Source organism: Nuphar pumila, chromosome 9, assembly GCF_984573655.1.
Source record: "Nuphar pumila chromosome 9, dmNupPumi1.hap1.1, whole genome shotgun sequence".
Classification (NCBI taxonomy): Eukaryota; Viridiplantae; Streptophyta; class Magnoliopsida; order Nymphaeales; family Nymphaeaceae; genus Nuphar; species Nuphar pumila.
Genome location: NC_143257.1, coordinates 5,024,199 through 5,038,465, shown reverse-complemented (window position 1 = coordinate 5,038,465; position 14,267 = coordinate 5,024,199). Strand labels below are relative to the sequence as shown.

Genomic DNA, 14,267 nt, shown 5'->3' with positions numbered 1-14,267 from the left:
CCTTTGCAACCAATCGAGTTTTATATCTTTCAAGAGATCCATCACTCTTAGTCTTAACCTTAAATACCCAACTATACCCTATTGTTTTCTTACCTTTAGGAAGGTCTTGAAATTCTCACATTTTGGCTCTTCTCAGAGCTCCAAGTTCATTTTCCACAAGTATCCATTCAGGACACTTACGTGCTTCCTCAAAGTTTCTAAGTTCTATGTAAGAGTGAATGGCACTAAGACAGGCTCTATATTTAGGTGAAAAAGAGTCATATGAGACGAACCTAAAGGGAGTTTTTCTGCTTCTTTCGGTTCTACGAAGGTTCTCCTCATTTTGAGGAACAGACCTACTAGTATCATCATATCTTTCAAGAGCACTCCTAAAGGTGTTTCTATCTCTATGAATATAGGTGATGGGATCTCTAGGTGGTCTTTCATCAATATGTTGATGAGATGGGGAGATCAGAGGAATGATTTTCTCGGTTTCAATATCACTTGAGTCATTCTGATTTGACTCATCATCACTAGAATCATCGTCTTCACCTAGTAGATCAAATAGAAAGGAATAATCTACATTCTCATCATGAGATTCAAGACTTTCGAAGCCACTGAGGTTTTTCAAAAAACCCACATTTCTGGCAACATACAATTTGTTATTCTTAGCATCAGAACAACGAAAACTCTTTTGGGTTTCAGAATATCCAAGAAAGGCACAATGAATGGCCTTTGGAGAAAGTTTGTCATTTTTATCAATAAGGACAAAACATTTACATCCAAAAACCCTTAACCTGCTATAATCAGGTTCTTTTTCGTATAATTTTTCAAATGAGGAAATCTTGTTTAAATTTTTTGATGAAAGTCTATTTATGAGATAGACTGAAGTAAGAGTTGCCTCAGCCTAGAGTTTCTTTGGAATATTTTGCGAAATGAACAAGGTCCTTGTTGTTTCAATGATATGCCTATGTTTTCGTTCAGCTAACCCATTTTGTTGAGGAGTTTTTGGACAAGTTTTTTTATGAAGGATACCAAAACTTTCAAGATAACCCTTGAATTCGTTTGAGAGGTATTCGCCTCCAGAGTCAGACCTAAGAATTTTTAAACTTCCATTGAATTGATTTAAAACCATCATATGAAAAGTTTTAAATGTTGAAAACACTTCAGGTTTATGTTAAAGAAAGTATATCCAACAAAACCTTGTGTAATCGTCCACGAAAATCACATAATATGAGAATCCTCCTTTAGATATCACATGAGTCGGACGCCATACATCGGAATGAACAATTTCAAAGGGTTTTGTCGTAAACATGGATCTTTAAGAAAAAGGTAGACTTTTCATCTTCCCAAGAATACATTCATTACATAAAAAAAAAATTAAAAGATGTTTAATAAAGGGCAAGTAAGAGATTTTAACAATGTTAGGATGTCCCAATCTCTTATGCCATACATGAATATCCTTGTTTTGAACAACGTTACCAAATTGATTCTTGAGAACTTGGAGAAAATCAACGTAGTAGAGGTCTCCTCTCCTACAGCCTTCCCCAATCAACCTCCCGGACTGGCGATCCTGTATCCAACATTTATTAGAGGAGAATTTTATATCGCAACCATGGTCTGAGAGTTGAGAGACCGAAAGTAAATTTAAATTTAATTTTGGTATAAGGCAAATTTTTGGAATAAATAAATCTTGTTTTTCAAAATTGCCTATTCCTTTAATTTCAAGAGGTGTTCCATCAGTCGTTGAAACAAAAGATGGAAGAGAATTTTTAGAAAAATCGGAAGGAAAACAAGCACTTGGGGTCATGTGAAAATAAGCACCGGAATCTAAAATCCAAGATGCCTTACAGGGAGGAGAAGGAGTTGACATAGCGGCTCCGAAAATGCCTCCCTTGAGAAGAGGTTGTAAAGCTTCCACAATTTGTTAAAGAGAAAGAGACTCATTTGATGATTGGTCGTTCCTCCGGTTGGGATGTCATAGCCAGCGCAATAAATTTTTTTCATTTAGGGCAAATGGGTTTAATATGCCCCGGTTCTTTACAAAAGTGGCAATTTAATTTGTTATAGTCTCTTTTGTCATATTGATTGTTTCCTCCTTGACCTTGATTCTTGAAGTGAGGAGGTTTATAGGCCTTCACATTATTCCCCGGTCTTGACACGGCATTTACTCCTTCACAATCTTCTTGAGTAGAAGAGGTAGCAAGAATGTTAGGGTTACTCTTATTAATCTCCATACAGGTTTTCTCACCACTTAACTTAGTGATAACATCTTCAATTCAGAGAGATGTGAAGGCGGAGAGAAGGGAGGACCGAATTTGTTCAAATTCGGGTCTAAGACCATTTAGAAAATTAAAGAACCGATCTTCCTCTAGTTGTTTGTGCCTTAATTCAATCGTTTCTCCACTTCATTTTGGTTTAAACATAGCTAGCTCGTCCTAAATAAAAGATAATTCGGCAAAGTAATCCCGAATAGTCATCTAATTTTGTTGAAGGGTCAACGCCCTTTTTTGGAGATAGTACTTGTGTGACAAATGTATTGAAGTATACATTTTTTTCAAGATATAACCAAGCTTTGGAGGCTTTTTTGAACTTGATGATGTTGGCGTTTATCTTGGCTTCAACGAATGAAAAAATCCAAGACAAGATCTTGAAGTTCTTCATCTCCCATTCATCATGCTTTCTTGAATACTCTTCAAGAGCCTTTTGTCTTTCTTCCCCTTCAAGGATCTTAATATCCCCCTTTTCAACGATTGTAATTTTTGGTTCGCGTTCCGGTATCGAACCTTGAACATACCCCCAAAACCCCTTTCCTTTAATATGGGCTTCCATATTACCGGCCCAAACATGATAATTTGAATCATTAAATTTAAACCAAAGGGAGAAGTGGGAGTCATTTTCGCCCATTAGAGAGGATAGAGGTTGAAAAGTAATACGTACCTCAAAAGATTTTCAAGTCCTTCTTGACACAAAAGGCTTCTAAAATATTGCCCGAAGAAGATGATCCACTTCAAACTCCAATAGCTTGAAGGCACGTTTTTCAACAACAACAACAACAACACAACAACAACTACGCCTTCATCCCAAAACAATTGGGGTCGGCGATATGAACCAAAAAAAAATCATTCTGGGTCTTCCACATGAATCCTTCTCCTCCAATCATTTTTATCCAATGCCATGTCCTCGGTGACGTTTTTCAAGGCACTCAAAAATGAAGAAATGCACGATCCTCCTTCAACGAGGCTCTGATACCATGTGAAAGTGTCTTCAAGAAGATAATACGCATACAAGCACAAATACTTCACAAAAGATGTGCAGAAAGGCACTCACACAACACTTGAACAAATACGCACAAATGCATAAAAATATCAAGCATGCACTAAGGCATGTATTTAATATAAAAGAGCAAATGCTTGAGACTCTCAAGCTTAAGAATTTACAAGGGGGAACACCCCTATTTATACTTACAAAAGGAGCAACATGGGGGGCTCCCAAAGGAGTCGTTGGGGCCCCCAACGACTCTAATGGGAGGCCCCCAATGTGAGGTTATTTCAAATAATAAAAAGAAATAAAATAAGAAAAAATAAAAAGAGAAATTACAAGCATAATTCCAAGTGGAATATGCGTAAAAGGTAAAATTACAGAAATACCATTTTCAGGTATTATAATCAATATATATATATATGGAGATATGTATACATACATACATGGTATATATGTATATGTATCTCTCTATATATATATATAAATATATATATATATAATTACAATTTTGAGATACACAATTTAACAAATGTCATGGTAAAATATAAGGAAAACATGTTTTTCAAATTATTCAGGTTTCATTTTTATGTTGCCAGGATTTTCTTGATACAAATGCGAGAACTCTACAAATTTCAAAATATAGTGATCATTTGCATTTCAAACATTGGCACTAAGTGATGGTTATGAGAGGACATAACAAAGCATGCTTAAACCTATTAACCCATATGAATATAATTTTAGACCCATTTATACCCAAAGTTATTAACCCATATGGCCTATTTGGGACCAACTTGAAAATGGGTCTATTAAAACCAACCCATCCCTACCCGAGCAATACCCAAGCCCATCTACCGTATGGGCCTATACTTTTAGTAAGAACTGGACCCAAACCCAAACTTGAACCAAATTGGGTCAAGTTTCGAGTCTAATTTTTAGACCAATTCAAAAAAAAGGTCTGTTCAAAAACTAACTCGCTTATACCTGACCAAATTTATACGAGTATGGATCTACACTAACAAGAACTAGACTCAGACCCAACTACCAACTATATTGGTCCAGGTCTTAGACCCAATCCAAAATGAGTCTGACAAGAACTGACCCGAACTCAACCCAAGTAAAACCCTAATCTCAGCTTGTCCCGTCTCTGTCATCACACCTTTTCCCTCTTCACTACAAAGGATATATAGGGAAGCGGGACCATCCAACCAAAAGAAAATCCAAAATCTACAACCAATGACGATTGAACGGCTTGCCTTCTCCAATGCTTAAGCATCTCATCGATCGAACCTCATATATTTGTTCTTTATAATTTACTTAGTAAGAAATATGCTTTACATGAATACTTTAGGACATATAAACATTTTTTCTAAAAGTGAAAAATCGACAACTCACAATGCATTTAGAACTTTACAATACAAAGTACTGAGGACCATTGATTTTTAGCGCTTTCAAAAACGCATCTAAACATCAAAAATTCATAATCCAAAACATGTCGCTCACTAAATAAATGATAAAAATCCAATATGTTGATCGATGAAAAACTTGATTGTTAGAGAAGGAATGTCATAAGTTACAACAACAACTACGCCTTCATCCCAAAACAATTGGGGTCGGCGATATGAACCAAAAAAGAAACTCATTCTGGGTCTTCCACATGAATCCTTCTCCTCCAATCATTTCTATCCAATGCCATGTCCTCAGTGAGGTTCAAAGCTTTCCCATTTCTCCATCCTTCTAACTGGAGCATCATTAGGCCTTCGTCGAATATGTCCAAACCACCGTAAACAATTCTCTCTCATCTTATTTTCAATGGATGCAACACCTACCTTCTTACGTATCTCCTCGTTATGAATCTTATCTTTTATTGTATTTCCACACATCCATCTAAGCATACGCATCTCAGCTACACTCATTTTTTGAATATGATGTCTCTTGGCAGCCCAACATTCCGTACCATATAGTAAAGTGGGCCTAATTGTCGTCCTATAAAACTTTCCCTTCAACCGCAATGGCATTCTATGATCGCACAACACTCCAATTGCACTTTTTCATTTCATCCACCCAACCTTGGTGAGCAAGAAATATTGGTGGATGACTGTTTCAAATATTTGGGATCTATCATTCAAAAGTATGGAGAAATTGAGAAGGAACGCCGTAAGTTATTGGATGCAAATTTTGGACCTTCCTTTGTTTGGATGCGCCCCATTATACATATGTGTGTGTGTGTGTGTGTTGTGTCTAGGTATCAACATTTTGAAAATTTTATGCGTTTAAAACTTTCTACCCATGTCCAATACCAACACTCATATCAATGCCCAGGTAACAGGCAGATAAAGCTTGAATCCACATTTCATGGAAAGGAGGTCAAAGGTAACACCCACTTCAAACATTTTATGACCCAAAGATCACATTCCTCCGCACATTTCTTAGCATTTATATCCAGAGCACCTGGACAGATTCTGGGCATATATGTCTAGGGCACCTTGGCGACTATTTTCCCTATTGACTCAAGGGAAAGTGGAATGCCCTCCCTTACAAGTTACAACTACAATCACAACCATAAGCTCATCCCCAAAACCATACCTCTCCAGCTCTAGAAATATTTATCATGTGGGTTTTCTTCAAAAGCAAGTTACCAAAATTTTCCGACCTTCACTCTCAAGAGAACACTCACTAATCTCAACCCTTGCAGAGCCAAGGGCTAAAAAGTATTACATACATGAAAGTAAAAGAATTACCAAGTAACAACAAAAACAAATATCAAGCACAAAACTAAAAACATACTCATTAGAACGTCTAGGATTTAGAGAAAGATAGCTCAACAGTCCAAATCTTTCTATGATCCTTCGAACAAATGCTTCTGGTGGAGCTAATACAGCACAAAATTGCAGCATGAATAGATCAAGCTCCAAACCTTGTTCACACCTAACAAAACAAACCAAACAACCAATTGTATATTTCCATGTATGTATAAAGAAAAGCAACAAAGATGCATTGATGCGAAAAGAACCAACCCATGCATCCTCTTACCAACGAACATTATGGTAGTTTTCGCACAGGGACAGAACTGAATGACCATTTCTTCGCCACATACCAGCACGAACCTGAGAACAGAATACCCTACAACGAAGGGGATGTTCCATCATGAAGGCAGAAAATCCACATGGATGGCAACTACCCAATACAAGCCCAAAAAATTTCTGTAAACTTCCAGGTGAGTTAGTTGCAATTTTATCGGAAGTCTCCAGAATTTCAGATTCCTCATGATATTTGTTTATTGTTTTATACAATAACAAAGAAAATAGTCGATGCATAGGAAGGTGAATAGATACAGCTTCTGAATCAACATCAAAAGACATATCAGGCCACTCTCTCAAACTTAGAAGGACTAATCCTTCCACCCCACTCTCACGGTTCAACTCTGCAGTATCATCTCTAGGCAAGTTATTCATGTCCATTTGTACTTCTCTGCTAAAACCAGCACGTCCAAAATCCGTATTATCCAGCCCAGCATCAATGACTGTTATACCAGCTCTGCTGTTACCATCCACATCACAGTTTATTGTCAGTTCACCATAACCAGAAGAAGAACCAGACCTCAAACTAGACAGACTTGATGTACCAGCTGCATGCACCTGGGAATTCGCAGCAGAAGACTGAAATATTCTCATGACACCTCTGCTCCTTATCTTTGATCTGGCTGTCCTTCTAATAAGTGAATTACCATTACACATTTCAGCACTTGCTGCAATCAACTGAGATCTTAATCTATTAGGTGATCCTAACCATTTGTCAATGGCTCTTAGGCATTCAAACATCAGCCACGTTACAGAACATGGAACAAAATCACGATCCATATTTTGAGCAATGTCTTTGGCCACCGAAGGAGTAACACCCAGTTTGTTTTCTGTCACACTACAAGCAGAACTTTCTTCAGACAACCTACCAACTTTTGAATGCCGAAGGCTGTCATCATCTATATCTTGCAAGCCAACATAAAACAGAGCCTTATCCTTAATCTCATCAACATCAACTGATGAAAATGCACCAGCGACAAACAATAGGTGTATATTTCCCATTAACTGTTCCAACATGTAAGATGCATGCCAATTCTCAGTCTCCTCCTCCACATGGAGACCTGTCACTCTCTTTTGAGGATCCATCCCTTGCACAAGAGATAAAATTTGTATCCATGTTCTGGAGATATCTTGACGCTGTCGAGAAACAAACTTGGGCACCTCACTATGGCTCATAACAAAGCGCACATCGTTAACCACGCGAAAAATAAGTCCATATACACATTGCCACCTATTTCCCTGGCAAAAGAGTTAACATCAACTTATATCGCCAGCAGATAAGAGGAGAGTTCAGAGAATACTTTTTATATTGAGCAAGGTCAACAGCTTTGAAATGTAACTATCTATGTCACACGGACTCGGCTGGGGAGGCGACGCACCCGCATCGACACGCCCCGACACAGGTGCGGACACAGGTGTGGCTTCGGACACGGGGCGGACTCGGTCAACAGGTGTCGGACTCGGTCAGCGCACCTGGGCCGAGTCCGTCCACTTTTTAGACTCGGTCAACTTTGACTGAGTCTATTTTGGTCCATTTTTAGGACAAAAAACTATATATATATATATATATATATTTTTTTTAAAATATATATATATATATATATATATATATATATATATTTTTTAAAATATATATATAGGCAGACTGTGCAATGCAGTTGCACAGTCACAGACTGTGCACAGTCTGTGCAACTGCATTGCACAGGGCTTTAGCCGTGTCCCTTAATGGGCTATAGCCGACTTATTATTATTATATATATTTTTTTTAAACTATATATACATATATATATATAGCTGAGTCCCCGTGTCCAAAATTTTTGAAATTGCGCCTCACCCGCACCCATGTGACATAGGTAACTATAAACAATGACAGGTTAGTTATAAGAAAAAAGAAAAATAACTAAAGTCATTAGTTATAACAAAAATTAATCAGATTGTAAAAAAGGGTACCAGAAGGAACCATGGCTGATAGCAGAAAGGAATATAAACTAGAGATGAAAGAGAACTTACAGCTATGAAATAAGAAACTACCTGATTACCATAATCCCATTTTGTTTTCTGATGCTCAACCAAGACAAGGTGGAAAAGGATCATTATAGAATAACATCAAGTTACATCAACTTATATACAAGACATTAAGGAGCTGAAGGATAAGTTATCATATGACATGAACGACTGGTCTATTTTTGGAGAAACAAGCATTTCTACTTGAATGACAGCTGGACTGTCATGGTACCAGCAAAATTCCAAAAACAGATACAAATCACCCCTTAAGGCCCTGTCTGGATGAAGGGGCAAAACTGGTTTGCCAAAACCCAACCATGGGTGACCAAAACCTAGTTTTCAGGATTTTGGTCACCAAAAACTGTAAAAAAAATAAAGAAATAATAAAAAAAATAAGGCAGGACATTTTCCAGCCAGGCTGGTGTCGCATGATAATCCCACTGATGGTGATGGTGATGGTGATGGTAATGGTGCATGAGCAAAGGAGAGAGAGAGAGAGAGAGAGAGAGATTTTGGGTGGGCTTTGTTTTACAATGGCCAAAATGCAACGGGGTTCCTTGTACTGAGGACACCATTTTGGACAGGCTTCATTTTATGAGGGCAAAAAGCAAGTGGCTTCCATATTTTAGGCAGGATCACTTTTATGAGGGCTTAAAAAGCATTTTTGAAGTTGAAAACATGGACCTTCTGATTTGCGCAATTGGACAGTCCACACGGCACTGATTCAACCCAGTCCCAAACATACTGGCTGAAACATATCCCTTTAATATATATATATATATATATATATATATATATATATATATATATATATATATATATATATATACATATATATATATATATATCGCCCTAATCTTTTCTTTTTAAAATCTTCGCAAACCTGTGTCCTGCACACACGCCACATATGTTTTCCGATTCGTGTCTTAATGACATAGGTTTCAGGTATTCATATCACATAAACAAACTATTCTGATAACCAAACTTGAATTTTGCTCAGCACATAACCAGCTTAAAATATAACTAGCTTCCTATTTGTCTTAATGACATACGTTTCAGGTGTTCATATCACATAAACAAACTATTCTGATATCCAAACTTGAATTTTGATCAGTGCATAACTAGTCTAAAATATAACTAGCTTCCTATTCAGGGTTCTTCCCTTATTTGTACTTTGACATATAGCCATGTGCACTTTATCTTCTTCGCCACTAGCGAAAACACCACTAGAAGAATTGCCATTGAGTACCATTTTACATTTTGGCTCGATAGGTATAAAGCTCAATCAAAAAACTTTATTTCCTGCAAAGGTCTTGAGAGCATCTTCTGTAATATCTTGTAAGTTTCCCTATATTTCAAGTTTGTAAATACAATTTTCAATTTAATAATTATATTTTATATGTCTAAATTGAAAATAATAACCTAGACATGGTCCAAGGCCCATTGAAGAGATTCATATATGATATGTAACATCTACGAATTTATTCATTTTTAATTTTTAAATTCAAGCAAAATTCAAGTGAAATTCAAGAGTTTAAATGGAACTAGGACCCTAGTTAGATCCATTATGAACCGTAGATCTCATAGGAGATCTGATTTGGCGATTTTGGATGTGTTGGTTCAAAAAATGCATTTTTCAAATTAAACCAGCCTCTATTTTGGGACTTTTTCACTTGGATCGGATTAGATCGGTATATATATATAGGTTGACGTCAATATAGATATGGACCTAGTTCAGGATCCATATTGATTAGTGCCCATGAATAGGATGAAATCCAAATGGATATGAATGTGGATCATGGGTCCAACCTAAACCCATAATTCATTAATAACTTATTTAAAACAAAAAAAAATTAAAACTTTAAGAAACATATATATATATATATATATATAAAGTAGTTAAGATAGGGTAGAGTTAAGAACTCTACCCCAAATAAGATTATCTAAAAGGAGGGACCTTTTTCTATATAAAGAGACTCCAAAACGTCATTTAGAGAAAGAAAGAGAGGGAGAGAAAAAAAGAAAGAGAAAGGAAGGGCATCACCTTCTTCCTCTTTTATTCTTTTCACATATTTCAACAAAGCAAGGTATGGGTTCTTCTCTTTTTTCGATAAAAGAGGGTTTAGCATGTCTTAAATCATATGGGTTTAAGGGCTGATCATATCGGAAAATTTCTGCATGTATATACTATGTATTTATGAGGTTCTTGATGCTTAAAATTGATTTTCTGCACCCCTGAACATGTCTGTAAATTTGTACATGTATATACTATGTATTTGTTACATTCTTAATGCTTAAAATTGATTTGTTGCATTCCTGAACGTGTTTGCAAATTTTTGCATGTATATACTATGTATTTTCTATGTTCTTTATGCTTAAAATTGATTTTCTACATCTCTTAACATGTCTACAAATTTCTGCATGTATATACTATGTATTTTTTATGTTCTTGATACTTAAAATTGATTTTTTGCATCCCTGAACATGTCTGCAAATTTTTGCATGTATATACTATGTTTTTTTATGTTCTTGATGCTTAAAATTATTTTTTTGCATTCCTGAACATGTCTGCAAATTTTTGTATGTATATACTATGTATTTTTTATGTTCTTGATGCTTAAAATTGATTTTTTGCATCCCTTAACATGTCTGCAAATTTCTCCATACATATACTATGTATTTTTTGTGTTCTTGATGCTTAAAATTGATTTTATGCATCTTTAATCATGGCTGAAATTTTCTCTTGTGTCCCTCTGAAAAGAAGGGAACCTTAGATAGCGGTCAAGAGGGACCGTAAGCATACTAAACACCCGTGTACATGTGTTCCCTCCAAGAACCCGATATGTGGTTCGGGTTCTCGGTCACCGTTGTAGGAAATTTTCAGCAACTTTACCTCGGAGGTGGTGGTGTTGACTCAGCTGTAATTATTGGTATACCAAGAAAGTGGCATCAATGGATGATGATTTTCTTGATGTCCCGACATTATGTGATAATTCCTAATGTTCCAATGGATGGTGATGAAAACTGATATCGGTTAGGAAACAAGTGTGGAACCCAATAATTAAAATACAAAAATGTGTATTAAACTACGACTAAGAACTGCTTTGAACCTCGGAAACTTTGTCCGTTTTGAATATCCGCGGGTTGGAAAGAAAGTGAAAATTAAATGTGTGTGCATTAAATAGGGTCATGCATGCAAAAGCAATTCTAATAAATTAACTTAAAAAAGTATTCATGCATGTTGCATTGATTCATGCATCCCTAAATGTTTGATTTAACATGAAATTGTGGTTTGCTTGCTTGAACTGCTTAGATGGTAAGTTGTTCGGATAATATATTACTTGTGATTTCTCTTAAGTCTATGCTTGATTTACTTTATGTTATTTTTTTAAAGTTGGAAATTTAGAGGATCTTGCACGAAGACTTCAGTTCTTACCCGTTTTCAAAAAAATTATTTTTTAGGTAATGATGCTTTGTGATGATGGGATTAGCTGGCTGGAGGACTCGAGGTTTATGGTCTGGTGGTCCGGGTTCTGACATACACGAGATTGGCTGGACTTCATTTTGAAATTTATTTAGAACTTATTGATATATTTGATTAAATAAATAAAGTTCAGTTCATGGTTGATGGTTTATGAACATTAAATCTGTAATGTGCCCCTAGTCCTTGCGAGGTTTTTCGCAATTGTATAAAAAAGAAATTTTTTTATTTTTCAAGGGTCGGTTTGAGGTCGTTACATCTTGAATCTGACCATATACCCTATGACATGGCCCATGATTCCTCACAGATTTACCTTTTTCCAAAGTGACATGGAAATAAGTTTTTCATCCCAAGTTTCAAATTTTTGTTAAGCTGAAAGAGAATGTTTTGGCCACATTAAGACCTAAATCTATGTCACATGGATACTCCATTTTGACTCTCGTTTTGTATCCCCCTTATATACAAGTTATATTAGAAACTTCATAAAAATGGTTGTATCCCTGTATCTGTAGTCGTATCCATGTGACATAGACCCAAATACAAGCATATTGATTAGGATTCTGGATTCTGAATAAGTCCCATTTCACGCTGGTGTTTGGATAATGATCTTGTAGAAAGCTGTTGGTGATGTAATTTTTCCATCTTCTGTATCTATGGCATATGCAAGTGCTGAAACAAACAAGCTTCATGTCAATGCTGGAAAATGATATCATATATCACAAGAAATGCTCAAAAGTCAAAATAGATCAAGTGAGAATAGGATGACGATAGCACATTGGTGGATCCAATATCTGCAAATTAGAGCATCTTTTATCTTCTTACACAAAATCATCAGTTGAGTCTTAACCAGCCTAACATCTATAACATGAGAAAATCTGTTGTCTTTTAAACTAATAAGGACAAGTAGCATTCAAAGTCAAAGCAAATTAATCCAACACATTGTTATACCATTCACATTGAGAAACCATATCAATGTGACCAGGAGAACCATTGTTGAATTTTAGCCTTGTATGCTCTTAATCAACATCGACAAATTCAATTATTGAAATCCAAAAGGATGATTAACAATAAAAGAACAAAAATCAACAGCTTAACCTGAAAAGAGATTCAAATGAGGACAATGAAGTCGACCATATAGGAACAGGTGGAGAATTGCCTGTATGTGACCATCGATGCTGATGCAAAATAGAAGAAGTTCCTCCAAGCATCCCAATAAAATGCCTAAAAGATTGTTTTCTTTCACAAGCCGTGGGGTCAAGGTTGGCACAGTAAAGATTTGCACTGAAAAACTTGATAACAATGGATTCTCAGAGACATCCAGGTTATTCCCTTCGCCACTTTCTTTGATAGCTTCACTTACAATATCAGCATAATTTTTTATAAATACCTTAGCAAATTCATATTTAAATCTTGGCTCCCCCAGCAACTTCAGGATCAATTCGTGGAGCTCACTTGCAGCATCTTTAGGCAAAAATCTTTCTGCTCTGACAACTATACCCAATAAGTCCAACGATACGGAAAAGATTCTAGTCGCAATAAATCGGAGCAAACTTTCACTGCACTTGCAAAACTCCAGAAGCATGTCAATAGCAGTGGAAGAAAACCACTTTGAGAGTTCCAACTCCATGTTGGGTTCCCCTCGTCCAGAATTCTCATGAAGCTCTGTTTCTAAACGCAATAGCTTATCTTTCCACAACAGGAGTAGCGCATCAAGAACAGGCCCTACTGACTTAGCAATGTCTTCAGGAAGGGCTTGGACCTGCTCAGGACCTCCATGTTTGGAGCAAAACCCCTGCCTTTTCCAAGCAGTCACATCACCACAGTCACAGCATCCCCCCCCTGTTTGTATGACAGAGTAATCATGATCTTTATGATTCCCATTCTGGAAACAAGGCACACAAATTGCACATGTTGGATCAAGCTCACACGTTCGACACCGGTATGCAATATCATTATTTCCCCAAACAGTTCCACATACACCACGGCTGTTGTTACTCCTTGCCAAGTCCTTCAGCACCTCCCCTGGTTCACCTTCAAACATCAGCCACTGCATCCACAGCATGCTTTCATGATAATGGTCCTTTATAATTTTCTTCATCATGACCCCTGGAGAACCCTGTGTCTTGACTATGCAATAAAGATCCATTATCTCCCCATCAGTGGGTAAGATAGCATCAACCAACTCAAGTAACTGACATTTGTTGTTTACAGCGAACCTTACAAGGCCAGGTTGTAGTTGTTCCAACAGCTCCTTAGGAACTCCAAATTGAGTAAGTCTCTGTTAAAAGCAAACAGTAAAAGTTTCAAAGGGAAAAATAGCTGGAAACCAAAATGATCAATTTTTACAGAAAATTGTTTTTGTCAACCATAAAAGCGAAAGAAACCTACACAAACACTACAAGAAAGAATGAGGAAGAAAAAATTCAAGGTAGGAATAAATGTATGCTGACACACATTAATCA

General features: G+C 36.5%; 1 protein-coding gene across 4 annotated transcripts in view; it reads right to left on the bottom strand.

Annotated features, from left to right (window-relative positions):
• Nucleotides 1-14,267, bottom strand: part of LOC149828280 (E3 ubiquitin-protein ligase PRT6-like) — a 151,680-nt gene that overhangs the window by 121,989 nt on the left and 15,424 nt on the right. For all 4 annotated transcript variants that reach the window (XM_090017491.1, XM_090017490.1, XM_090017492.1 and 1 more), the window contains exons 2-4: nucleotides 12,962-14,083; nucleotides 6,274-7,559; nucleotides 6,028-6,168 (exon numbers count right to left, since the gene is read on the bottom strand). In XM_090017491.1, coding sequence (XP_089873617.1) covers nucleotides 6,028-6,168; nucleotides 6,274-7,559; nucleotides 12,962-14,083 — 2,549 coding nt within the window. The remainder of the gene's footprint in view (nucleotides 1-6,027; nucleotides 6,169-6,273; nucleotides 7,560-12,961; nucleotides 14,084-14,267) is intronic.